Below are 27863 nucleotides of genomic sequence, written 5' to 3'. Positions count from 1 at the left end.
CTGATTGAAAATTATGCACTTAGAAGAGAACTTAGTAAACTTAGTTGATTTTAAGCACTCAAGTGTCTAATTCAAGCCTACAAGGTCCAAACTGAATGGGGTTAGTTCCAATACAACCGTCACATTGAGTTGGATGTGCCAATGCTGACGGTACCCAAAAACTCTTCCCTGGGAGCTTTTTGCTCACTTAGAAGAAAAGTTAGAATACAAATAAACTTAGAAAACTTAGTGGATTTTAGCACTTAAGTGTCCAAGTGGGGCATACGAACTCCAAACCAAGATGGGTCAGTTCCGACACGTTCGTGACATTGAGCTTAACGTGCCGAAGCTGACGGTGTCTAAAATTTTTTCCTTTATTGAAAATTATGTGCTTAGAGACAAACTTAGTAAACTTAGTTGATTTTAAGCACATAGGTGTCCAATTCGGGCATATGAGGTTCAAATTGAATAGGGTCAGTACTAACACGTCTGTCACATCGACGTGGACATGCTGGAGTTGATGGTGCCAAAAAACTCATACCCCGAAACTTTTTACACACTTAGAATTAGAAGTAAAGTTAGAATACAAACAAACTTAGAAAACTTAGAGGATTTTAGAACTTAGGTGTCCAATTCAGGCATACGAGGTCCAAATCGAGTGGGGTTAGTCCCGACATGTCTGTAACATTGAGCTTGATGTGTCGGAGCTGACGGTGCTAAAAAAATCCTCCCTGATTGAAAATTATGCGCTTAGAGGAAAACTTAGTAAACTTAATTGATTTTAAGCACTCGGGTGTCCAATTTGGGCATACGAGGTCCACATTGAATGAGATCAGTATTGACACGTTTGTCACATTGAGCTGGACGTGCCGGAATTGATGGTGCCTAGCAACTCCTCCTTGGGAGCTTTTTGTGCATTTAGAAGTAAAGTTAGAATACAAACAAATTTTACAAACTTAGTGGATTTTAGCACTTAGGTGTCCAAGTCGGGCATATAAGGTTAAAACTGAGTGGGGTCAATTCGGACTAATCAAACTAAGTATTTAAAATTGTATTCTTTTTTTTAACTATGTTTGTGTTGGAATTAGTGTATTTCCAAGAGGGTGGGTGTATTGGAATTTTAAATTTTTATCTTCTAGGTTAAATAAGATAGTCGTATAATACAACGTAGGGTCTATCTATGCAGTTCCAAATACACCAATAAATATAGTATGTGAAAATTTAAATCATGCGCATTATTTACACTACAATATACATGTGCGGTAAATATAAAGTGCAGAAATATAAACAAGGCACACAATATGTTATCGGGGTTCAGCCAACTGTGCTTACGTTCTCGCCTCTAGCTTGCAATCCCGAGGATTCCACTAAAGGCTCACTTATGGGTAGAGCGACATCGATTACAATTAGGTCAATTAGCATAGGACTGACATCAACTTTTACAACCAGGTCAATTAGCGGGGTTGACCTCAACCTACACGCCTTAATAGGATAGCGTACCTAACTTTCCTAACCGAGTCTAAGCCAATCCGGGACTATTTCAAAGGGCTAGTCTCCCTCTTCAAGTTCGTGCCTGGAAATACAACAGTATGTTCACAATTAGTGAAATGGTACAGTGAAACTTTCAAGTAAAGCAGATGTGTACCCAGTTACGTGCAATCACATACACCACCAATAAGATATAATAAGTAAGCTCAGTGTGGTTTACAATATGTCAACTCTCAAATAAATATTTTCTATTGATGTAATTAGTGCGTAAGAGTGCAAACCAGTATAATCTTTATATCACAAGATATTCAATCAACGTGCTCAAACAAAAATGTCAATCAAGTCTCAAATATTCCAATCAGTAGAATACCTCAATCATGCAAATATCAAATAATGTATATGTTAGGTTTGCAAAAGATATTTAATCTTTGTATTCAGCAAATGATATGTAGGCCAATGAATATTGCAACAAAGATCAATATGATATAAACAAATATCTTTTCAAAGGTATGTCAAGATAAGTTACTTAAGATATTTGAAAATGTTTTGAAAGAGTTTTTGCAATCCAAAAATAAATACAAACTTCTCAAGATATTGCAACGAATATGCAATACTCAGAAGTTTTATACAAGTCTTATTAACAAAGTCCCCTAAGAAAACTTAAGTTTAGCTCTTAAGAAAATAGAATCAATCAGGCCAAGCAAGGAGAGCAAACCTATCACAACAATCACTTAATCAACTTATAGAGAATTTAGACAATAGTAGAAGGTAAGTATGAGTGAAAGGAGTGTAAAAATGAATAGTAGAAATTTAGAGCTTGAGAGAGAATTTATTAATCAAGTTGGCTAATCTCTTGGCTAATCATCCCAAATGAAGGGGTATAAATAGGCTCCCCTAAAATTATGACCGTTAGGGACAAGGTTGGTATTATTAGAAAAGTTTTAATGACATTTAGTAATTTTAACCCTGTTAAAAAATAGTTAACCGCGGTAAAAATGTAAGGCAACCCTAGAGCACCGGTCGACCAGGATGGGTTCGGTTGACTGAAGTTCTTGAGGCTCGATCGACTAGGCCAAAAATGAACTTTAGGATCAGTCAACTAGACAGGTATGTCCGAGGCGATTTTTCCAAAATAGCGCTGTTTGGTCGACTAGGGTCATTTTGAACTAAACTAGTCGTTCAACCAGACTGTTGGGTTCCCACACATGGGAACTCGGTCGACTAGGTTGGTGGTGTACAATTTTCTCTCGGTCAACCAAGAAGTCAAAATGTTGACTTCAGGGAGGTTCGGTCGACCGGGGCCATTTGAACTATAAGAGTTCGGTCGACCGGGAGCAGAATAAACTGCACAGGTCAGTTGACCGAAGGTGCATATTTTGTGCATTTCGGTCCTATTTTATTTCACAATCACCCTATTCATGTGCTTAACATACACAAGTGAAATGGTGAGTGTCGTAGGGTCATTTTTAGGTCTTTTTGAAGACACTGAAAAAATCCGGCGTCGGTCGATCATAATCCCTATGGTCTTTCTAAGGTCATTTTCATTTTAAGCTTATGTATTAGACCATGCATGTGATGTGTGTGTGATTATTACAAACCATAGACCCTAATTACTATTACATACCCTTTACATGAATGAAATATATTATAGCATAAACATTGGGTCTACAATCTTCACTTTCTTCCATGTGCATTAAGAGCTTTCAATTTAAGTTCCTGCACAACCTCAAACACCCATTAGATATAATGAGTATTTGTCAGAATCAAAACCGGGTGTGACTTATAAGGTCAATAGTCTGAATGTCTGATCATTTTACTGTCAAATCATTTTTACTTATAGTACGTATACATATATGTTCAAAAATCGTATACTAATTTTTTTAATATAATTATTACTTTGTAGGATTTGTGACTGTCAAACAATCAGGACGATGCTAGACAATACAGTTGGATGCAACTTTTGACTTTTTTTTTTTTTTTGTATTTTTTGTTATCTGAAAAGAATGAATTTTTGTATTTTAATTTAAATTTTTATTTGTATTTGAATTTTTAACAAATTGTATTTTAATTTTGAATAATTCATGAATTTTTTTAGTAATTCTATATTAATATTATGTATGCTAAAATGTAATTACAGGTTTTATAGGAATAAATGATTGAATTTAAAAAAATATTTATTTTGAAGTATTAGTGATGGTTTGAAAACCATCACTAATAACACCACTACAAAGTATTAGTGACGTTTTAAAAAATCGTCACTAATTCTGCCCCTATTAGTGACATTTTTCAAACCATCACTAATAGTTGCACCGGAACTATTAGAATTTAGTGACAATTTTGAGCCGAAAAAATGTAGAATTTATAGCGACGGTCTTAGCCTTTTAGTGGCGGAATAAAACCGTTACTAATACTCCATTATTAGAGACGATTTTTAAAATTCGTCACTGATAAGTATTAGTCACCGCCGTTTTAGCGACTAATTTGAAACCGTCATTAATAACGACTGAACCGTCATTCATAACTATTAGTGAAGTTTTAAACCGTCACTAACAGTCTTATTTTTTGTAGTGTAGCCAATCGATACTCCGAAGACTATCCTTGATTCCTCCACATTGAGATCAATTGCTTCTTTAATATTCTCAAGTTAGTATCTAGATAGTATATAATTCTAATATATAATATCTAAGGATGTTTCATAGAGTTTTTCTAAAAAGTCCTCATTTATAAGGTGAACATCTCCTACTTTAAATGTCCATATAATTAAATGTCCCCCTCCCCCAAGTTGATTTGGGGGTTATAACCTAATATCGAGGATACAAACCCTTACTACACCCTCCATAACTCTAGTTTTGGGTTACACTAATGGTCTTATGCTAAATTACCTTAACCTTAGACCATGTTCAAGTGTGTATTTTATTTTTTTCATCAATACACATGAAAAGTTACTAACAATATTCTTTTAAACAGATCTCACTGCTTAAAGAGTTTTGTCATTAATTATACACCTTCAAATGATCATAGCTATTACAATTGAATTTCGAACTAAATCTCGAGTCTTTATTACATAAGTACAAGCAGCAAGTGCCCAATGATTGTATTCATACTTAGCCATTTGACTCCATGTAGTTTTCTCCAAATCTAATTTTAATTAGGAAGAAAATTCTTTTAAACAAGTCAATAATTCTTTCATACCCATTGATATCCTAGTTCTTTCAAAACTAATTTCTGATATGACAAAACAGCCTATAAAAACCTTTACCTTAACCTCTTCATTATGATACAATCTAAGCAACTTCAAAAATATATATCTTAATTCTCAAATTGAGTTTTAGAGGTTGGTTTGTGAATTTCATTTGACCCTGCGGCTGTTAATTGCTCATAATATATGAATGCACGAGGAGTAACGTGCTCACGTCACGAGGAAATATATATATATATATATATAAATATATATATATATAAGCATCATGGAAAGCGACGTGGCGGGCAGCTTCAGCGATACAGCCTGAGCCCATCTATATATATATACAGTGCTTCTTATGTCTGAGAGCCTGCAACCTCCTTGACAGCCCGTACCTCTGATCCTCACAATTAGCTCCTCAGTATTTCCCCTTTTTGACGTGTCTTCCTTAACTACGTTCATCTACAGTTCATAACTCTGTAATTTTCTCTCTTTGACAAACTTGATCAAGCTACAATATTAATCCCCCATAAAAATGTCAGATAGTTTAGTAATAAGAGTGATTAATATTGAAAATTAAATGTGCCCCTTTATTACCTAAACTTTTTAGTAAAAAGTTAATTAATTAGTCATGTACTGGATTTGATTTCTTGTATGAATATTGAAAGTACCTAAGTACATACTAATTATTATTTAAGTAAAATGTGTTTTCTAAAAGTCGTGCTTAGCTACTAGATTTTTCTTTTGAGGGATTATTTTTTGATTCACGATAAAATTTAGAATTCATCAATTATAAGTTGTCAAGTTAATTAGCACTAGGACGAGTACAAGTGAGATGTATGATTTGATGTGAGTTTGAATGATGCATCTCTCATATTACTTTAAATATTAAAATACAACCTTGTGATTAGTGATCTTCCTGTAAGTCTTTTTTCTGTTTTTCTTGTGAAGCGATTCTGTAGTAGTGCCAAAAGTGAGGGTATATCAATAAATAAATAGAGGTGCCGCCCTCCTTTAATTGGGAAAAAAAAAAAAAAAAAGATTCAGTAGTAGTGCTTAATCATTTAAGAAAATTGTATCTGTGCATCATATATATACACTTTATTTAAGATTGTTAAAATTTTAAATCAATTGGTTAAAAGGGTGTGCATAATGTTATATGAGAATATGTATGATGGTATAGAAGGAGAAATTATATAGGGACCTCCTCCTTCACATATCCATGTTCTTATTTCTTAAATTCTAAACATATTGAATATGGGTACCCTTAATAAATGTAGCACAAATTTATCATTTATTTAATATCTAAAATATATGCAGATGGGAGGGAAGGTCTCGGGAATAATTTCCTATATAAAAGGGTTAGTTAAAAATAATTATTATAAATATTTTAAATACGAACTAAGATGGATCAATGCTAAGCAGCTGTGCTTTAAGAAACTAAAGCTGACTATGTAAAAAAATTTAATTTACTGAAAGGAATGAAACAACTGAGCTTATGTATACAGTAATGAAGGGGGAGCAAGCCGTGGGTGCAGATGCATGGCATGGCCATGGCATGCAGATGAGGTTATGGAGAAGTAGAGGAGGGTCTGGTAATTATGGGCAGGGCATGCGTGCACGCATGAGGAAAGATATATATATATATATATATGGGAATTGAAGAAATTAACTCTCTTGCCCTCTCTTTTTTAACTCACGCGGGGAATGTAATTGAACCAACTTAATAAACGTGAGGGCTGTTATACTGCCCCTATACATACCAGGAGAAGGGAGAGAGAGAGAGAGAGAGAGAGAGAGAGAGAGAGAGAGAGAGAGAGAGAGAGAGAGGAGTAAAGCAAAAGTAATATTATATATAAAGCTCTCACGGGAGTGCAACACATCGCATTAAATAGGAACCTACAAGTAGTTCCATCCCAATGGCGCCTGTCGTATATTGTTACTTATAAGTACCCCCCCTACTGTTTTCCTTCTCTCTTCGCGTCACTTGGACAACTACTTCATCCTACCAGTTAATGTGTGTGTGTGTGTGTGTGTGTGTCTGAGAGAGAGAGAGAGAGAGAGAGAGAGAGAGACCCCCACATTTTCATAAAAAGCTGCAAAGGAAGGATACACAAACTAGCAAATCGGACCCAGCTTAATACTTCATATTTGTAACTAAGCCAAAAAAGATTAAAAAAAAAAAAAAAATGTCTCACATAGCAGTCGAGAGAAACAGGAGAAGGCAGATGAACCAGCATCTCAAAGTTCTACGCTCTCTGACCCCTTCTTTCTACATCAAAAGGGTATCTCTCTCTCTCTCTCTCTCTCCCTGGTTTTGACATATCTGTCTATCTATCTATATATGTATATATATGCATGTTGCAGGGAGACCAAGCATCGATAATAGGAGGTGTAGTAGAATTCATAAAGGAGCTGCACCAAGTTCTGCAGTCTTTGGAATCAAAGAAACAAAGGAGGAATAAGAGTATAAGCCCCAGCCCCTCTCCTAGCCCTAGGGCTCCGCCCTTGCAGCTAATTCCCCCACCACCTCCTTCTCCTCATATTCCTCATCCAATGTTCATTGATCACACTCCCTCCTTTGGATTATTTGAAAATAATAGTGATCACAACAACAACAATAGTAGCGGTGGTAGTAATAATAATGTGACAGAATTAGGGGCATGCTGCAACTCTCCGGTTGCTGATGTCGAAGCAAAGATCTCGGGATCGAACGTTGTCCTCCGAACGATTTCCCGGAGAATCCCCGGTCAAATTGTGAAGATAATCAGTGTGCTGGAGAAGCTTTCCTTTGAGGTCCTTCATCTCAACATTAGTAGCATGGATGATACCGTTCTATACTCTTTTATCATCAAGGTATATACCCAGCTCACTTTAATTTCCCTAGGCTTAAGAAATGAAATAATGGATTCACAACAAAATGAAATGAATCAAACATTAAAAAACAAGATTAATTATGATTAAATTAAAAGCGGAACATATTTATTGGAGCGAAACATCAACATGGATGTTCTATAGCCTAAAAAAAACTCCAATTTTTCGTTGTGGTTTACTAATATGTTATTATACACAATCAATTATATATATAATCAACCTTTTTCCCAAGAAATGAGACAACATTTCACATTAAGGGAGTAGTGTTTTGAATGAATAACAAAAATGGTTTTAAGTGATTTGTGATATTGATGCTTGAAAACATAAATAAATCTAAAAAGTTTGTGAAAGTTCCACAAAATGTTATAAATTTTTATTATACTATATTCAATTAATTAATTCACATAAATCTAAATTCATGACTTTCGCTCCTTGTACATTTCTAAATCTATTCATTGTGTTTTTATATGATAACTAATCAATAGTTACATTATATATAATTCTCTTTTCTAATACTTTTAATGCAATTATTTTGCTCCTCACTTTGAATGACATTTAACTAGACGTGTGTGTCACTCAATGGCATTTAAAAGGATCGGTTGAGTTATTTGAAAAAAATCAATTATAGTGTAATTATCTAGTGCTACTCAATGATACATCACACCAGTCATGATATCTAAATATATTATTTTTGTTTTTAATTTGGTTGTTATATATAGATTGGTCTTGAATGTCCAGTAAGTGTGGAGGAGCTAGCACTTGAAGTCCAACAAAGCTTTTGCTCTGAGGGTGTACTTGAAGTCCAACAAAGCTTTTGCTCTGAGCCTGCTCATGTCAATCACATGTAATTTTGATGTTGCAGGAATTCAATAGCGATGTTATATTGGAAGCTGGCTAGACTTGATAGCTTGTGACAAGGAGTCTATATATCATCAGACTATTTAAGATGTTAATTCAAAATTCTCGATCTCAAACACTTCTTTTTAAATGAAAGATAGATAATGTATGTGTTAACATCTTAAATAATTTGATTATAAAACTTGACTATCAAAAAATCTTGTAATAAAATGTTTTCTAGATTTATATGGTTATTACAAGTCTATCACGAGAAGATGAATGATGTTAGATTTGTGCTTCAATGTTGGCATGTATTACATAAATATCAAAAGTAGGATCAACTCATTTCAAGATGGATTTACTCTCTCTCTCTCTCTCTCTCTCTCTCTCTCTCTCTCTCTCTCTCTCTCTCTCTCTCTCTCTCTCTCTCTCTCTTATATATATATATATATATATATATATATATATATATTTTATGTATCTATTGAGTCTAAGGTTTTTGTTATAGAATTCCCTTCTCTTTTTTTTTTTTTTTATGAAAAGCGAAACAAAGACCAAAGAAAGGAAAATACACTATGACTAGTTTGGATCAAGGAATTTACTTGAAAAAAGGAAAGAAAAGGAAAATAAGAAGGAAATTCATTTTTCACTATATTTTCTCTCTATATCAAATATCATTTAAAATAAAAATAAAAATATTCTAATAATATAAAAAATTAAGAAAAATCAAATGTTAAGGATGTGTAAAATTAAAATTTTGTTTATTGATTTGGTATATTTTTTTTCTCTTTCTCATTTTCCTTGATAACCAAACATGAAAAAGTAGAATCCTTCTTATTTCTTTTCCTTTTCCAAGGTTCAAAAGGCCGTAAAGGTATGTTCAGTTTGCATACTAACTAGTTATTCTAAAGAATAAGATGAAACGAATTAAATGAGAAATTTAAGAATAGAGGTGTTTATTATTCCTTTTTCATATATTCCTAATTATTCCACATAATATGAAATAAGAAAGAAAAGATATTCTCATGGTGAAATTTTTAAAAAAATTATTATATGTCTAATCCATTTTATAGATTTATTAAAAGAAAAATAGTTTGTCATTTGCTTTATGAAAATATCATTTTTTATACAAATTATTTTATTATAACTATATCATTCCTAAGAAAAAGCATTGCACAAACAAAAAATAACCACTAAATCAATGTAAGAACCACAATAGCATTCGATGAATAAGTAATTGAAGTCACCCGCACCTAACTCCTCTAGGTTACCCGTGGAGCTTTCGTTTATATTTACTTTAATTGCACCTTTAAGAGGGAAATTCCAATGAATAAAGACCAATTTTTGATCACTTAGGGCATGTTCGAATCAAGTCATAGGGGAAAGGAAAGAAAAGGAAAATAGGTTGAAAATTTATTTTTCATTATATTTTCCCTTTATACCAAATAATACTAAAAATGAGAATTTGTTACAATATAATTAAAAATTAAGAAAAATTAAATTTTAATGATGCCTAAAATTAAAATTTTATTCTTTAATTTGATATATTTTTTATTTTCTTTCTTATTTCCTTGATAACCAAACATGAAAAAGTGGATTTCTCCATATTTTCTTTTCCTTTCCCTTACAATTTCCAAGTTCCAAATGGAGCCTAAAAGAGCAATAATCCAAATTGAAAACCTCCAAAGATTCTAAAAATAATCTTTGATGATTATAAATTTTTCCTTGCAAATCCAACTTGATATCTTGGAAGATCTCTAGATCTATTTCTTGAGCACCAAAATTTCTAGCAAGTTATAACAAGTAAGACACCAAATTTTTTTTTATCTACGAAAAATAATTGTTGCCCGTCGAAGGAACCAACCAGTACACCAGCCATTTCGCTCCTGACACAAGGACGCTGGTTCCGATTACTTGAAGGACCTGTAAAAATATGTACGTACAGTAGGGGTGAGACATCTCTCAGTAAGTAAGAACACATGTTATATCGGTGTGTGACATTTGAGTGTTACATGATGCAACATACACGCAGTTAAATGTAGTTCCATTACTAATTTTACAATAGTGCATACACACACACACACAAATAATCAGCAATCCCAGTGTCGTCACACCCATCGGCTCGAAGCCGGTCTGCGACATAAGGCGTTGTCCCGTAGCCAACCCACGAAACACGGCGCCACCAACACATGGCTAGTCCTAGACTCCCATGGCATTGTACCGGTGCAAACTGGTGGATCCACACCCTTCGGTGATCATCTGGTAAGAGGCTCACGCCTTCAGATATAAAGCCGGACACTCTTGCCAAACATGGCCTAGAGATTTCATATGCCCACGGATATAGAGTCGGACACTCTCAATACCTGGAACAACTCAGAACCCGGTTCCGATTGCATTCCACACAAAAGCACAACCATGCATGCTCATATAACCAAACATACCACTCCCATTTGGTAATCTAAAATCATGGTTTTCCAAACATATATAGTTTAAATAAAGTTAAGGCACGGTTATCCCTATTACACAGTATAAATCATCATATACATACGGTTTTCCAACAAAACTAGGGATGCAACCCAATACCCCCTTTTTCCTAAAACTGTAATCATGAAAAATTCATAGTTTTACTCCGTTAGATCCCCTCAAATAAGTAACCAAAATGCACACAGGACCGTGAACCACAGTTCTACAGAGTCCAATTTCAAAAATAACTGACATAAACATAATTCCCCTTACCTTTTCCCCAAATGGAAAATCCCGAACTCTGAGGTCCCTAAACAGCGAACCGAGTTCCAAAACCTACAGCGTACAATACAGAATATACTCACGACTCCATTCTCTGCAAAACTTCTGGAATAAAAATGAAAATCGAGCTTTACCTTGATTTTAAGCTGAAACCTAAAAATCTTTGAAACAAGATTCGGATCCATAAGTTTTTTAGAGAATCCTTCCACGATCCTTGTGGTAACTTCAGATTAACGATTCTTGCAATGAACGGCGAAGAAATCTAGAGAGAGAGAGAGAGAGAGAGAGAGAGAGAGAGAGAGAGAAGATGTTTAGTTTTCTTAGCTTGGAAGTAAAGAGAAATGATATTTATAGCCCTTTGAATCAGACATCCTCGTCGACGAAATGGTGTCCTCGTCGACGAGGTCATATAGACAGCTCGTCGACGAGACGATGGATTCGTCGACGAATCCTGATATCACTGGTTTCCTGAAATCTCTTAGCTTCTCCTCGTCGACGAGACTTACATGGACTTCGTCGAAGAATCCTAGCTTCGTTGACGAAATCTGTCAAATTCCCAATTTGCCCATGTCTTATTTATTTAAACCCATATATCACGATTTGGGTTCTTACAGTCTCCCCTTCTCACAAAAATTTTTTCCTCGAAATTTGCCATCTCTCATTCGCAAACTCATTCGTACAATCAAACATATATACACAACTCTAGAAAGAAACTGGCGACTACTACAACGTAGCCCCATCATAACACATACATGCATACCCTCACTTATGGCGGAGGAATACTGTGGTTACATATAGACTCGTCTCAGGAGTTCACAATATACACACTCCCGACGACTAACCACCTATCCCAACCCAAAGTAGGATGACATACATGTACTCAAAACAACTGTGGATGCTTCCGGCGTATTTCTGTTTCTAGTTCCCAAGAAGCTTCCTTAACCTCGTGGTTCCACCACAATACTTTCACCAACGGTATCTCTTTAGTACGAAGATCTGAACTTTACAGTCCAGAACCTGAACAGGTATCTCCTCATATGCTAAAGTATCCTCAATTTCCAACTCATTATAACTGATAACATGTGATGGATCCAACATGTACCTTCTCAACATGGACACGTGAAACACATCGTGGACCCTCAAGAGTGCTAGGGGTAGTGCAATCCTATAGGCTACCAGACCCACTCGCTCAAGAACCTCGAATGGTCCGATATACCTCGGGCTCAGCTTTCCATTCCTTTCAAATATCATCACCCCTTTCATCGGAGCGATACAAAAAAATATCTTACCCCCACCTCGAACTCTAACTCAAGGCGGCGAACATCTGCATAACTCTTCTGTCGACTCTGAGCTGATTTAATCCTCTCTTCGATCAAACCCACCTTTTTAGACGCCTGCTGCACAAGTTCAGGTCCTAACACTTGACGTTCACCAACCTCATCCCAACACAAAGGAGATCGACACCTCCGACCATACAAAGCCTAGAATGGTGCCATCCCGATACTAGCCTGGAAGATGTTATTATAAGCGAACTCTACTAGTGGCATAAAATGTATCCAGCTACCATCAAAGTCTAACACATAGGCTCGCAACATATCTTCCAAGATCTGTATCGTCCTCACCGATTGTCCATCAGTTTGGGGGTGGAACGCTGTACTGAAAGTAAGCTTCGTCCCCAGTGCCTCCTGCAAACTCGTCCAGAATCGGGAAGTAAACCTCAGAAAGCAGTCTTCGCTACATCCTTAGTTCTAACTCTCACCTGATGATACCTTGACCGCAATTCGATCTTCGAAAAGACCTGTGTCCCCTGCAACTAGTCAAAGAGATAATCTATACAAGGTAAAGGGTAACTATTATTTACCATTATCTTGTTAATCTCACGGTAATCAATGCACATGTGCATCGACCCGTCCTTCTTCTTCACAAACAGTACTAGAGCTCCCCAGGGCAAAACACTAAGTTGAATGAAACCCCTATCCAGTAATTCCTGCAACTGCTCCTTCAACTCCCGAAGTTCTGTTGGAGTCATTCGGTACAAAGCTTTAGAGTTCGGTACCTTGTCAGTCAGCAACTCTATCGCGAACTTCACCTCATGATCAGAAGGTAAATCGGGTAAATCATTTGGAAGCACATCCGAGAACTCGCTAACTACCCGAATATCCTGGAGTCTCAACTCATCCCATAGCGGTTCCTTCATAAAAGCTAGGTACCCCTGACATCCATCTAAGAGTAACCTTCTCGCCTGTAATGCTGATAGAATTTGTGGTGTCGAACGCACACATGATCCCACAAACTCGTACTCCCACTCCCCAGGAGGTTTGAACACAACCACCTTCCTACGACAGTCGATCACAGCATAACTAGAAAATAACCAATCCATTCTCAATATAACATCAAACCCTAACATGCCGTAAACTACAAGGTTTGCTGGTAGCAACTTCCCCTGGATTACCACTGGGCAGTCTTCTAACATCCTCTTACAGAATGATATACTCCCAGATGGTGTGGCTACAAATAATTCCTCTTCCATAATTTGGGTCTCCACCCCACACAATTTCACAAAATTAACAGATATAAAGGAGTGGGTCGCACCCGAATCAAATAAAACCACAACTCTATTTAAAAGGAACATCATAGTACCTGTCACCACATTCCCCACATGCTCAGCATTCACTGGAGTAAGCGAATACACTCGTTCTAGAGCTGTGTTATCCTGATATGTCCTCTGGAATACCTGATTACTTCCTCGATTCTGACTTGAAGAAGGCGTACCCCTCTTTGGCACGTGACAATCCTGAACCATGTGACCTAATTGGCCACAGTTGTAGCAGTTACCCCCCAAAAACTAGCATTCACCGTTATGCCATCTGTGGCACCTGGTACAAAGATCACCCAACTGGCTTGCCTGGGAACTCTAGCGCTCAGTATTTAGACAGTAACCCGATACCCTATTACTCTTCTTCCACGATCCTTAACGAGACCCAGACTGAGAACCAGAAGGTACTGGCCTCTTCTTCAACTTCTGATCCACCTCATCTTCTCGGATACCGGTCTCAATCACCGTGGTTTTATCCACCAACACCGAGAACTCACAGATCTGAAGCATACCCACTAGTTTGCGGATATCCTTCCTTAGGCCTTTCTCAAATCTCCGAGTCTTCTCGTACTCACTCGAGATCAAACATGACGCGAACCGAGACAGCCCTATGTACTAAGCAGCATACCCCTGCACCATCATACTCCCCTGCGTCAGAGTAGAAAACTCGTCTGCCTTCGCCTCACGTACAGAAGCCGGGAAGTATCTATCGAAGAACACCTCCTTGAAACGGCTCCATGACATCTCCTCAGGACCGGCTCTCTGCTTCTCCAGCAGACTCATAACATTCCATCATCGACCTGCCTCCCTAGATAGTTGGAAGGTAGCATAGAGGACTCACTGCCTATCAGTGCAGTGCAGGACCTCCAAGATCCTCTCAGTCTTATCTACCCAGTCATCTGCTATCGTTGGGTTAGGTCCTCCAGAGAACGTCGAAGGATGCATACGCGTGAACTTCTCAATGGTGCACCCCGTAGTAGTAGGAGAGCGTTCGCGTCTCCTCACACTCCGCCTAATCTCTCGTAACACCTGCCTTGTCAGACCTTGAGGCACAGAAGGAGACTCATCACTCGCAATCTCCTCGGAGCTACTTCCCAGGTCATTATCTTTGGGCTCCATTCTGCAACACACTACGAATCTATTAGTATCCCTACAACACATACAGTTAACACAATGATCTACAACTAATCGTGTTAACTACTCCCTGCCAGGTCCAGGTCTGTCCTATCACACCGACATGAAAGTCATCAATGGTCTGCCCTACTTTTACTGAAATCGTCATTCTAGGAAAAACACGGAATACCGCCAATAAGTCCCGGCCTAACAACGAAACAACCCTCAACCAACTCTACCCATATCCAACATCCTATACTCTAGTATGTACTCACAGCTAAGCCTAACCAAGTCTACAAGACCTAGCAACCTGGTTAGCTCTAATACCAAGTTGTCACGCCTCGAACCCGAAAATGAGACCCAGGGATGAAAATGTAAACCAACCAGTCCTTGTATCATACAAAACATCCAAAGATACAAGACACTAGATGAGGGTACGACCCTGTCGAGTTCCCAGGCACCCTATACACATCCATACATAACAGAATACACGCAGCAGAAAAAGGTCATGCTATATACATACAGTACTATACCAGAGTCTATAAAAGGACAAAATCAAGGTTCCATCAAATAACGTACAAACGGGTGCCCAACATATCTCAAAACGGCAACCCACAAAACACAAGTCTTAGCACTTACCCAAGCGCTACCCGTAGTACATCGGCCACTTTGCTCTTGACACAAGGACGCTAGTTTCGGTTACTCGAAAGACCTGTAAAAATATGTACGTACAGCAGGGGTGAGACACCTCTCAGTAAGGAAGAACACAAGTTATATCGGTGTGTGGCATTTGAGTGTTATCATGATGTAACATACATGCAGTTAAATGCAGTTCCAGTACTAATTCCACAACAGCGTATAAACGCACACACACACAGACATGATCATCAATCCCGGTGTCGTCACATCCATCAGCCCGAAGCCAGCCCGTGACATACGACGTTGGCCCATATCCAACCTGCGAAACACAGCGCCACCGGCACATGGCTAGTCCCAGACTCCTTTGGCATCGTACCGGCGCAAACTAGTGGATCCACACCCTTTGCTGATTAGCCAATAAGGCTCACGCCCTCGGATTTAGAGCCGGACACTCTTGCCAAACATGGCCTAGCGATTTCATACGCCCACGAATATAGAGTCGAACACTCTTAGTACCTGGAACAACTCAGAACCCGGTTCCAATTGCATTCCATACAAAAATACAACCATGCATGCTCATATAACCAAACATACCACACTCATTTGGTAATCTAAAATCATGGTTTTCCAAACATATAAATTTAAATAAAGTCAAGGCACGACTATCTCTATTACACAGTATAAATCATCATATACATACAATTTTCCAACAAAACCAGGGATGCAACCCAATACCCCCTTTTTCCCAAAATTGTAATCATGAAAAACCCATAGTTTTACCCATTAGATACCCCCAAATGAGTAGGACCATGAATCAAAGTTCTACCGAGTCCAATTTCAAAAATACCAACATAAACATAATTCCCCTTACCTTTTCCCCAAATGGTAAATCCCGAACTATGAGGTCCCTAAATAGCGAATCGAGTTCCAAAACCTACAACGTACAGTACATAATATACTCACGACTCCATTCTCTACAAAACTAATGGAACATAAATGAAAATCGAGCTTTACCTCGATTTTAAGCTGAAACCCAAAAATCTTTGAAATAGGATTCCAATCTGTAGGTTTTGTAGAGAATCCTTCCACGATCCTTGTGGTAACTTCAGATTAACGATTCTCGCGATGAACGACGAAGAAATCTAGAGAAAGGAAGTGTAGGTAGAGTTCTAGAGAGAGAGAGAGAGAAGATTTTTAGTTTTCTTAGCTTGGAAGTAAAGAGAAATGATATTTATAGCCTTTTGACTCGAGCATCCTTGTTGACGAAATGGTGTCCTCGTCGACGAGGTCATATAGACAGCTTGTCGACAAGACAATGGATTCGTCGACAAATCCTAATATCACTGGTTTCCTGAAATCTCTTAACTTCTCCTCGTCGACGAGCCTCTGAACTTTGTCAACGAGACTTACATGGACTTCGTCGACAAATCCTGGCTTCGTCAACGAAATCTGCCAAATTCCTAATTTGCCCCTCTCTTATTTATTTAAACTCATATATCACGGTACAGGTTCTTACAAGTACAATGAATATATACATTATTTTCTTCTTCTTTGAAACGATGGAAAATTTTAACTGAATATGTACCAAATTTAATTATAAAATCATTATCACAAACACGTTGAGAAAGTTGAATAGGGAGTGTTAAGGCAATAAGGTTTCAAGCTTCTCAAATTAGAGATGTTTTACTTCAATTAAAAAAAACTAGCGATGAACCATAAACAAAAAAGGGAATCTTATTGTATAGTAACTTATGAAATGGAAAATTTTGAATTCTTACTAGGAATGATTATTTGGTATGACATACTATTTGCTGTTAATTGTGTTAATAAAAATTTACAATCAAAAGATATGCGTATTGATGTCGCCATTAATCAATTAAAAGGTTTTATTGCTTCTCTAAAAAATTATAGGGAGAATGGATTTATATCTTCTATGATTTGAACAAAAGATATTGCACTTGAAATGAATATTGAACCTGTATTTCGTAAAAAAACATGTAATTGGTAGGAAAAAAATAATTTGATGAGAATGCTAATGATGATACAACACACGTAGCTGAAGAATCTTTTAGGATTAATTTTTTCTTATACATAATAGATCAAGCTATTGTTTCACTTGAGAGTAGATTTGAACAATTTCAAACATATGAGAATATTTTTAGTTTTTTATATGATTTAAACATATTAAAATCATTAGATGAGAATAATTTGAAACAATAATGTTTGACACTTGAGAATATTTTAAAATGTGGAACAGATTTAGATATTAATGGTTTTGATTTATTTTCAAAATTGAGAATTTTAAAAGAAAGTTTGGAAGAAACGAGTATACCAATTGAAACATTGAACTTTATAAAAAAGATAGATTATTTTCCAAATGCATTTATTTCTTATAAAATTTTATTAACGATACTTGTGACAGTAGCTTCTGCAGAAAAAAATTTTTCAAAACTTAAACTTATAAAAAAATTATTTGCGATCAACTATGTCACAAAAAAATTAAATGGATTGACTATGTTATCAATAAAAAAAGAAATACTTGAAAATCTTGAATATAAAACTTTAATTAGTGATTTTGCATCTCAAAAAGTTAAAAAAATTAATCTTAAATAAAATAAAAATTAAACAAAATATTAAGGGTCCTTGATTAAATCATTCGTCTATGGCCCCATATTGTGAAAAGTCGGCCCTGATCGTGTAGTTTGGAGAAAAGGAGGGATTGGAGAAGCCTCCAATAGTTGCTATGCACGGCCCCCAAAGCCCAATCCCCCCCCCCCCCCCCCCAAAAAAAGCCAAAAAAAAAAACCCCTAATAAAAGCTCACTCAAAAAAGCAACCTTGAGCCCGCACTTTTTGACTTTTCCATACTTTAATTTCCTTCAATTGCTGCAGCAACCCATTTGAAATTCAGTGCCCCAAGGAGCTCCAGTGCATAGGCCTAGCATGCGGCCCTCTCACGTGGTCACATCACTTGATGGGCCTTTATTCTTTTTTTTTGTTAACACATGGTCGGTTCTACACTTTCAAGTATGATTTTGACCTTCCTATAGCCCATAACTCTCAAAACTCAAAACACAAATGTTGTAGAGCGTTTTATTGGCTTTCCACAACACTTTAAATCATCTTAATCGTAGCTTAGATGAGAGAATTATGATTAAAATACCAAAATACATCTAAACTATCTCCTAGCGAATTTCGGACTTGGATTGCGGCTCACTCATTTAATGTGTGTGCATGCGGCTTGATTCACAAGTATTCTTGCATGGTCCAACTTGCATGTACCCGGATGCTCACGGTTGGCATGGATGAAGCCCACGTTAAATGCATGCACAACACCCAGCTCATCTACACACGCACACGGCTTCTAGTCCTCTCACGCACGCCCACTTCATTCTCATGCATGGCTCATATGAATTTGCATGCAAGACTTCAACCTTCCGAAAATTATCCTGCGATATTAAAAAAAAATATCCGTAAATTTACAAAAATAAGATTATTATCTTAATATTATCGAATGGGCTCACTGATTAAAATAATGGACATAATCAGAAATAATGGACATAATCAGACATTTAATTAAAATTATAATCTGTAATGTATAAATTTAAATGTCTAATTATGCAACTTTAATGCGTAATCAAGTGTATGTGTTGGGATCTTTGAATCAAGATAACAATATTAATCACAAAGTGCAGTATCAAAGATCTTAAGCACACAAGCAAATATCTCAAAAATGTTTTTTCTCAAAAAATCAATCAAAAGAGATATTTGGATTTTAGTTTGTGAAAAATATTTTTCACAAAATAAACACGATACAAACTCTTGAGTTTTGCAACAATAATGCAAGACTCACAAGTCCTAGAGAGTTTTCCCAAAGAAGACCTATGAATAAAATCACAAAGGAAAACTCAAGCTTACTCTCAATAAAAAATCAATATCAATTAGAGAATAAGAGAGTGTAAGCTTATATGAATAATCTTTAGAAACTCTCACAAAGGATATCTTGCAATAGGAATGAGAAAGAGTACGTTTTTGAAGCTTGTATGAGAGAAATAGGTATTTGAAATTTCAGAGAATATTTTACTAATGATGTTTGCTAATCAGGGCTAATCAAACCAAATGAGGGAGTATATATAGACACTCCAAAAAATATAACCATTCGGGACTTAATGGGTATTTTTGAAAATGATTAAAAAGGTTTAGTTAAAAATAATCCAATTTAACCACATTTTATTGCGGTGAAAATTTTGGCAACCTGAGAGGTTTGGTTTACCATGGCGATTTTGAACTAACAATATGGTTGACCGTCCCAAGACGATTTTGAACCCCTTTGTAGTTTCGGTCGACCAAAATAAAGTACAGTCGACTACTCATCAAGTTCGGTTGACTATGGCCAAAATGAACTACATATTTGGTCGGTTGAACAGTTGGAGTGTCAGACACTTGGTGATTCGGTCGACCATAGAAGACACGTTCATTTAAGAACGGTTGACCGTGTGAAGTCAAAATGTTGACTTGTTTACCGTTCAGTCGACTGTGACATTTATACTGCCACAGGTTCGGTTGACCATGGCTAAGCCATTTCAGCCGACAGAGGTTCGATCAACCTAGCTTAGTATAAATAGACTGATTCGGTCGACAGTGGCCCTTTTAAAATTCATTTTTGGTCTTGATTTTTTATTAGAAGTCACCCCTGTTCACATAGGTATAACTTTTGAGTTATAAGGGACTTTTCATGTGACGTTTAGGGACCTAAAGTCAATCTATGGTCATTGAGGTTATTTGTCCTATCATGCATGCAATGTATTAATTATTACAGATCATGATTAATATTACAGACCCAAGATAAAATGAACAACAAATACAATTGAAATTATTTGGTCTTCATTTCCTTTGCTTCTTCAAATGACATCATATGATGCGAACATTGCGGTCCTTATGGCTTCCGTGCGTCCTTACCATCCGTGCGTGCTAAGGGCTATTTCCTATCCATAAGCTCAGTGTACAGGTAAGAACTATTGGATTTGTCATGATGAAAATGGGAAAAACTTATAGAGTCAACAGTGTACAATAATTTTACAAGATATAAACATCAACCACGATATATTGCATGCCTATGTTTTTGTCGAAAATAAAACAAGTGCATAAAAATTGTGATTAATGCGGCTCATTTAAGAAACACAAAGATATCTGTGGTGTGAAAGATAGAAGAGCCTCTTTTATGTGCGAATCTTAGCGGCTTAATATTGTGAGAGGGAAAATGTCCCCAAGCCTCTAAGTTACAACCACTCGTATTAATTTCCAACTATATAAAATTAAAAAAAGAAAAGAAAAAGAAAATACGCAAAACATAATGAGAGGGAGAAGGTTGTTTATTCTTGTAAAAAGAAAGTCACCCCCTCCCTTTCTTGAAGGCTATATCTGGTCTAGTAGTACAATGGAAGATAACACATTCCTCATCCCTCTAGGATTTGAACTTAACACATCAAACCTAAAAATCATAAGCTTTAACATTGGGACGTGTCCTTAGGTCATAGAAGAGACTTCTTTTTTCTTTTTTTGTTTTTTCTTTATATACGTACCTGAGTTACACACCAATAAATATAAAATTTAGAAATAAAATGTAACTGCCCAAGAAATTCCATGGCCATTAATAAGAAAATAAATAAATAAAACATTAAAATAGAAATTTAAATGTTGAGTTCTAAAAACTCCAACAGTACATGAAAATTACACCGCTGAGTTCGATGGGTGCCTCAGTTTTAGAAATTATACATACACACATTATTAATTAACAAATGCAAAATAATTTCAGTAGTTTTTTTATTTAATTATTAATAATAAAAAATCTCTCAATCTGTATAGTTTTTGAATAGTAATCAACACATTAAAATAAAAATAATAAGTAAAATGTACTTCATGAATTTATCTTCCATTATTTCACATAAAACAATTTTTCAGATATTTCAACCATTTCCCATCTCTTATTTTGTAAAACAAAAAATTAAAAAACTAATTTTAAATTTGAAACCTCGATATATTTTTTTATTTTTAGAGCATCTTAAACATGATATTGCTAGAGGGTCAATTTTTCTCATTTTCTAGTCAAAAATTTTATTCATCACCAAAAAAAATATTATAAAAAATTTCACGAATAATTTAGATAATAAAATTATGTTGTACTCATTTTTCTTTCATTTCCAAACAAAATTTTTGACTCCATCTGTTCCTAACTCCTGAAGAAAATTGATGGCAATTGACCAAGAGGGCCCATGAACAACCTACCATGGGCCCCTTGATGGGATGGGCCCATATGACCAAACCATGGGCCCAAACCCATGAATCGCGATCCACGTTTTCAACAGCCCGCCGAACTAATGCAATCATTCCCATGAAAAACGTTTCAAGCATGACTGTGAGTCTGACCCCTCTTAAAGTTTAATTGTTCCCAATCAAATTTATTGAAATGGTGATTTGGACTTTTTTTTTTGGTGGCAAAGCAAAAGAATTTTGGAGTTGTAGAAAAGATATTTTTCATCTCAAATCTTAATTTTGAAGTTTAGTTTTGAAAAAAAAAATCTATAATTCTTGTTTAGGAAAAATAATTATGCGGTAATTTTTCTAGTTGAAGTTCGTAAGCCAAATTGCAGTGTGAAATATTAAGAAATTTTTTCGAACAAAGTCAAAATCAATTGAGGTAATTGTAGCATGAGAAAGCTTAGCAAATTTATATTTCGACTTGGAAAATTGTTATCCTCGAATAAATTAATCCATGTTGCAGGTTTGAATAAGAAAGTTGGTATCGAACAAAATTTTTTTTTTAATTTAGACAATTTACAATTAAAAATATTTTGAACATATTAATGTGAAACGAGAGTTTTACCTTTTACTATCACAATGAAATGACAATTGCACGCTTTCAATTCTTTTTTATTGTCTTTTATTTATAAAATAAAAATCAAAGGGACAAATTTCTCATTTGGAATCATTGTAAAAAGGTTATGAAAATAAAAGTCATAAATAAAAAGTAAAAATCAAAAATCAGTACCCATTTTGTTAATATTTTTAAAATTAAAACAGAGCAGAAACTTGATGAAGCAAATGCTCAATTTTTGTCCTTAAATCAAGTAAAAACTATAAAATATGATTAAAATAATTAAAGAACAAAATAGTGTAATTTAAAAATGCAATATTACAAATAATTTTTTTGATTATTTTATTTAATTATTATATTTCAAAACTAACTTTACAAGAACAATCTTGTTGAAAAAAAATTGAAACATAGTAAAAATATTTTTTAGATGAATTTTATTATTATTTTTTTAAAACATTTTGAAATTTTATGGGCATTTTTTATTTTAACTATTTTTTAAATTCCCGTGAACATTTTATTTTATATTTAATAAAAAAATATAATTAAAATTAATGATTTAATTAAAAAAAGGGTTAATTTTGGATACAAAAAATATTTTGACAACAAGTTGTCAAGATAATTGAAAATCATAAAATCTAATTTTTAGTGTTTTTGCAACTAGTTGAAAATCCTCAACTAAAACAAAAAAATTAACAGCAAAAACAAAAGTATTTTCATAATTTGTTGTTTGTTATATAGAAGTGAAAACAACAAAATCAAAAATAAAAACGATCATAAAGGCCCTTACATTCTCAATTTTTCGTTTCGATTGTGGGTTTTCAACTATTCTCAAAACAATTAAAATTAAATCTTAATGTTCATAATTTTCAGTTGTTTCTGTTACGTTTTTGTTTCATTATTTTATATATTTTTTTAATATATGTGTATAATAAAGTTATTCTTGTAGTCATTTTTTGAAATATAATAAACAATGAAAATTATAATTGTAGGAATCCGAACCAAGAAAAGAAAAAGAAAAAGAAAAAGAAAAAGAAAAGTGAAAGGAAAAGAAAAGAAAGGAAAGGGTTTGGGACAAGACCAAATCGTCGATGGTTTGAGGAACCTCAGGAAAAATCGTTGACGGTTTCAAAAATCTCAGGGAAATCGTTGACGTTTTCAAACAACTGAGAGTTTTTATGAAAGAACACAAGAAAATTTGGTCTTGTAAGTGGTCAAATTGTCGTTGGTTTCAGGAAACCATCGAAAGTTTTCGGCGGGCCAGCATGCTTATAAGTAGAAACTCTTATATTTTATTTCATTTCAACTCACACACTCTCTCCTAGGGTTTTGCTCTCTCACTCTTTCCCTAAACCGAGTCTCTCTCTCTCTCTCTCTCTAGCCCAAGGGCACTCCACACGTGCTTTCTGGTCCTCTCTCTCTCCTCCCGGCTTTTCGATCCTCGCTCCTCAACCAATTAAGAGGATAGGATTTCGTTCTCTAAAGCTGTAGGCAGTTTTTCAGGAACAAGTAAGGGGATTAGATTATGTCAGTTATTTTTAAAATATGAATCGATTAAACTGAAGTATATGGATACATGAATACTATGTATGATTTTTGAATGAATCAGACGTATGAAAATGAGGGTTTGGTATTATATACATATTTGAGGAAAACTAAAGTGAGTAGGGTAATCATCTCCTTTTTTTTTCTATAAATTATATATTTTGAGTTAAATTAAACCCTAGGGATGATTATACCTTTATTTTTAGCAAAATGTATTTTCCCCGGGCAGTGTATTATATTGTGATATATCACTCAAATCTTGTGGCATGATAATGTTTATGGTTGTTGCATAATTAAACCTGATGGTTTTTATGGTATTATATAGTGAAAGATACGGTTTTATACTAAGTTATGATATGACGGGTTTTATATAGATTTATGAACATGACGGTTTTATACCTAGATATGATATGACGATTTTATACTGAGTTATGAATATAACGGTTTTATACCGAGTTATAATATGACGGTTTTATACCGAGTCCAGACCAGGCAGGGTAGGCAAATCGGACTTATAGACAAATATGTTTGACTTAACCTGGTGGTAGGTCAGCTATGGCTAAGTCTAGCCTTCGGACTGCACAACCCGATCATGGGGATTATTTGTGATATTATATGATAACCCAATAAGGAAGGTTCTCTATTCATATATGTAATTTATGAAAAATGGACTATAATGAGTCGAAAGTATGTTATTAGGGAAATTATGTATTTTCAATGATATAGGTGTGAGTATAGTTTTCAAATGCCATTTTACCTATAATTAAATACATGAATGTATTATGATCACACAAAAACTCATGTTAGCCACACACTGATGATAATCTAATCCGTCTTACTGAGAAATGTCTCACCCCAATATCCAATTTATTTTTTAGGACCTACATGGGATCGAGCCTAGCATGCTACGAGACTGGGTTTAGATTTTGTAGTTATTGTAAGTGTAAGCAAGACACTTATTTATCATGTTTTGGTTTATTTTGGCATGTAATATATAACATGAAGACACATATGGGATGGTTAGAACTCTCGTAATGTGTTTAAGGTTTAAATATCTTTTGCTGCATGTTTAAATTGAGTTTATGGACAAGGACACCTGGGACCCCCTGTTTGGGTTCGGGTCGTGATAATTATGGTATGAGAGAAATATGTATGGGAAATAGCACTTTGGGCCCCACCGGGTTTGGGGCTCTACAGTTGTGGTATTAGAGCCCAAGTTGATAGGTCCTGTAGACTTTGATAGATGATCTTACTAGAGTATAGTTTCGAGTTAGGATGAGGATAGGAACAGGTAAATTACGATACTGGTAGGTTATTTTGAGTTTTATCTCGCAGCCTGTAGGCATAATTCTCTTGACAGTCTTCTGTGTTTTCATTAGAACGTCAGTTTCAGAAAAACCATGGTAAATCCATTGACGATTTTTGTTTCTGAGCAGAGAGACTAGAACTTGAAAAATTAGAACTAGAACATTAAGTTGGTTGGATATGTCGTAATTTTTATGGTGATATGAGGCTTGTTTCTTAAAATGACTAGATGTATACAAGAAAGGGATTAGTGAGGTTTTATGGGACCAAATCGTTAATGATTTTCTGTGGCATTTCATCAATACAGGCTCTTGGGATCTCAGGTTATCCGTTGACGGTTTCAGAGGTCTCAGTAAAACCATTGACGATTTTGTGTCTGAACACTAGGACTGAACCTTAAATTGAGAACTTTGACTTGAAGTGGTTTTTAGTAAAATAATTGTACCAGTCATGTTACGATATTGGGATTCTAAATTCATTTCTGTTCTATCTTTAGGATGGATCTCAAGGATAGCAATGTGAATGTCGGAGGAAGTAGCAACGAGGGGGCTTCCCACGAGGACGACATTGATTCTACATCATTGCTTCGTGGTTTAGCCCAGCAAGTTATGACTGAGATCATGCGGAGTTCTAGGGGGTAGAACAGTCCCACCACTGACCTGGGTTGTACCATTGAACAGTTTACCCACATGAATCTTCCAACCTTTGCGGGAGGAGCCGAACCAATCATTGCGAAAATTTGGGTTTAGGAGATCAAGGAGATATTGGTAGTACTGCGCTGCATTGATGAGAAAAAGGTCATTTACACCATATTTTAAATGATGGGAGAGGCCAAGCGTTGGTGGATAGTTGTGAAGCTACTATAGGAACAAGGACCAATACCCGCAACTTTGACATGGAACTATTTCAAAGAGATTTTCTTTGATCATTACTTCCCTGCCTCCACCAAAGATGCTAAGGCAGAAGAGTTTTTGAACTTGACCTAGGGGCACTTGGCAATTCATCAGTATGCAGCCAAGTTTGTTGAGTTGTCTCTCTTCGCCCCATATATGGTTCCAGATGAGTCCAAGAAGGCGTGGAGGTTCGAGAAGGGCCTGAGACAAGGGATCTATGAGCAGGTGGTGGCATTTCATGTGCATAATTTCTCAAAGTTGGTGGATAAAGCCACTGTAGTGGAGACGAGTTTGCTGAGAAGTGCAGAGATTCTAAATTAGAGAAAGAGGCCCATGCCTCCTAGTTTTTGCGCAGGTACAAGTTAGGGTCCTTGGAGGAGGCATGGTAATAGTGGAGGTCAGAGATAGGAGATGGGAAACTGTGCGTATCAGGGTAACCCACCATAACCTACTTGTCCTAAATGTAACAAAAGGCATCCAGGGGAATTCTAGAGTGGATCAGGTACTAGTTATTGGTGCGGTAGACCCGGCTACATTGCATGAGACTGTAGTGGGCCGTCGAACAATGCACCCCCACCTAATCAATACCATGGAGGGAATCAGGCACCCCGAGGGAACTACCAGAGGAAAACCACCCAGGCACGGGTTTATTCTCTTACCCTGGGAGACACAAAAAATGCAGGAGACGTGGTGATAGGTAATATCTTATTGTTTTCAAATAAAGTTGTTTTGTTATTTGATTCAGGAGTAACACACTCTTTCATATCTTGAGGGTATATCAAATTGTGTGGCGTAGAAACTTAGCTATTAGACGCCGAATCATCTATAGTCACACAGACAGGAACAATAGTGGTATGTAGAAAAGTGATTAGAGATTATCTAGTGGGTATTCAAGGAAGAATGCTACCTACTAGCTTAATAGTGTTTGGCATGCATGGATTCGATGTCATTCTAGGAATGGACTGGCTAGCCTCCAATTATGTTAGTATAAACTGTCACAGGAAAGAGGTGGTGTTCAAACCTCCTAGGAAGCAGGAGTATAAGTTTGTCGAGTCATGCGTGCGCTCCTCACCACAGATTTTGTTAGCTATTCCGAAAAAGAGGCTACTCCTGGAGGGATGCTAGGGGTACTTAGCATGTGTCAAAGAAGCACCAATGAAAAAGCTAAAGCTTGAGGATATCCCAGTAGTAAGGGAGTTCTTAGATGTTTTTTTAGAGGACTTACCTAGGTTGCCTTCCGATCGTGAAGTGGAGTTTGCTATTGACTTACTTTTAGGTAAGACACCAGTCTCTAACCATTCATAATGGCTCTAGCTGAATTGAAGGAATTGAAGGAGCAGTTACAGGAATTATTAAAAAGGGATTTATCAGACCTAGTGTGTCACCCTGGGGAGCACCAATGTTGTTCGTAAAAAAGAAATACAAGTTGATGAGAATGTGTATTTGTCACGACCTGCTCATTTTTCACATTTTTTTTTATTATCCACTTCATAAAATCAATAATACATATCCCACAATCCAGCTCAGTAGGTCACCATCCACCTGGACCCGTGGGTACCAAGGATATAACAAAACATACAGTAAAAGCCTACGCAGTAGAAAGTATAAAATTATATATATCTCATCATAATGTGCCCAATACATACTAGAGTACTATAAACACTAACTCTCAGTATATATATACATCCCAAAAATGGAATCTAGGGACAATTCCCACAAAAACCTAACTGTCCCTACAAAAAACTTACCTTTCGCAGAGGGCAGATAAACAACACTAATCCTGCGGGGCTTTTCTCGC

General features: G+C 35.9%; 1 protein-coding gene across 1 annotated transcript; it reads left to right on the top strand.

The window, feature by feature from the left end:
- The first annotated feature begins 6837 nt into the window (after nucleotides 1-6837).
- On the top strand, nucleotides 6838-26386 carry LOC131151173 (transcription factor MUTE). Its single transcript, XM_058102423.1, has 5 exons — nucleotides 6838-6933; nucleotides 7016-7504; nucleotides 8242-8366; nucleotides 25669-25777; nucleotides 26180-26386. Exons 1-5 carry the CDS (start codon nucleotides 6838-6840, stop codon nucleotides 26384-26386), a joined length of 1026 nt encoding a protein of 341 aa, XP_057958406.1.
- The last annotated feature ends 1477 nt before the right edge of the window (nucleotides 26387-27863 follow it).

This window comes from Malania oleifera, chromosome 3 (genome assembly GCF_029873635.1).
Source record: "Malania oleifera isolate guangnan ecotype guangnan chromosome 3, ASM2987363v1, whole genome shotgun sequence".
Taxonomy (NCBI): Eukaryota; Viridiplantae; Streptophyta; class Magnoliopsida; order Santalales; family Ximeniaceae; genus Malania; species Malania oleifera.
The sequence above is the reverse complement of the archived record's forward strand: the minus strand, read 5'-3'. Positions and strand labels throughout refer to the sequence as shown.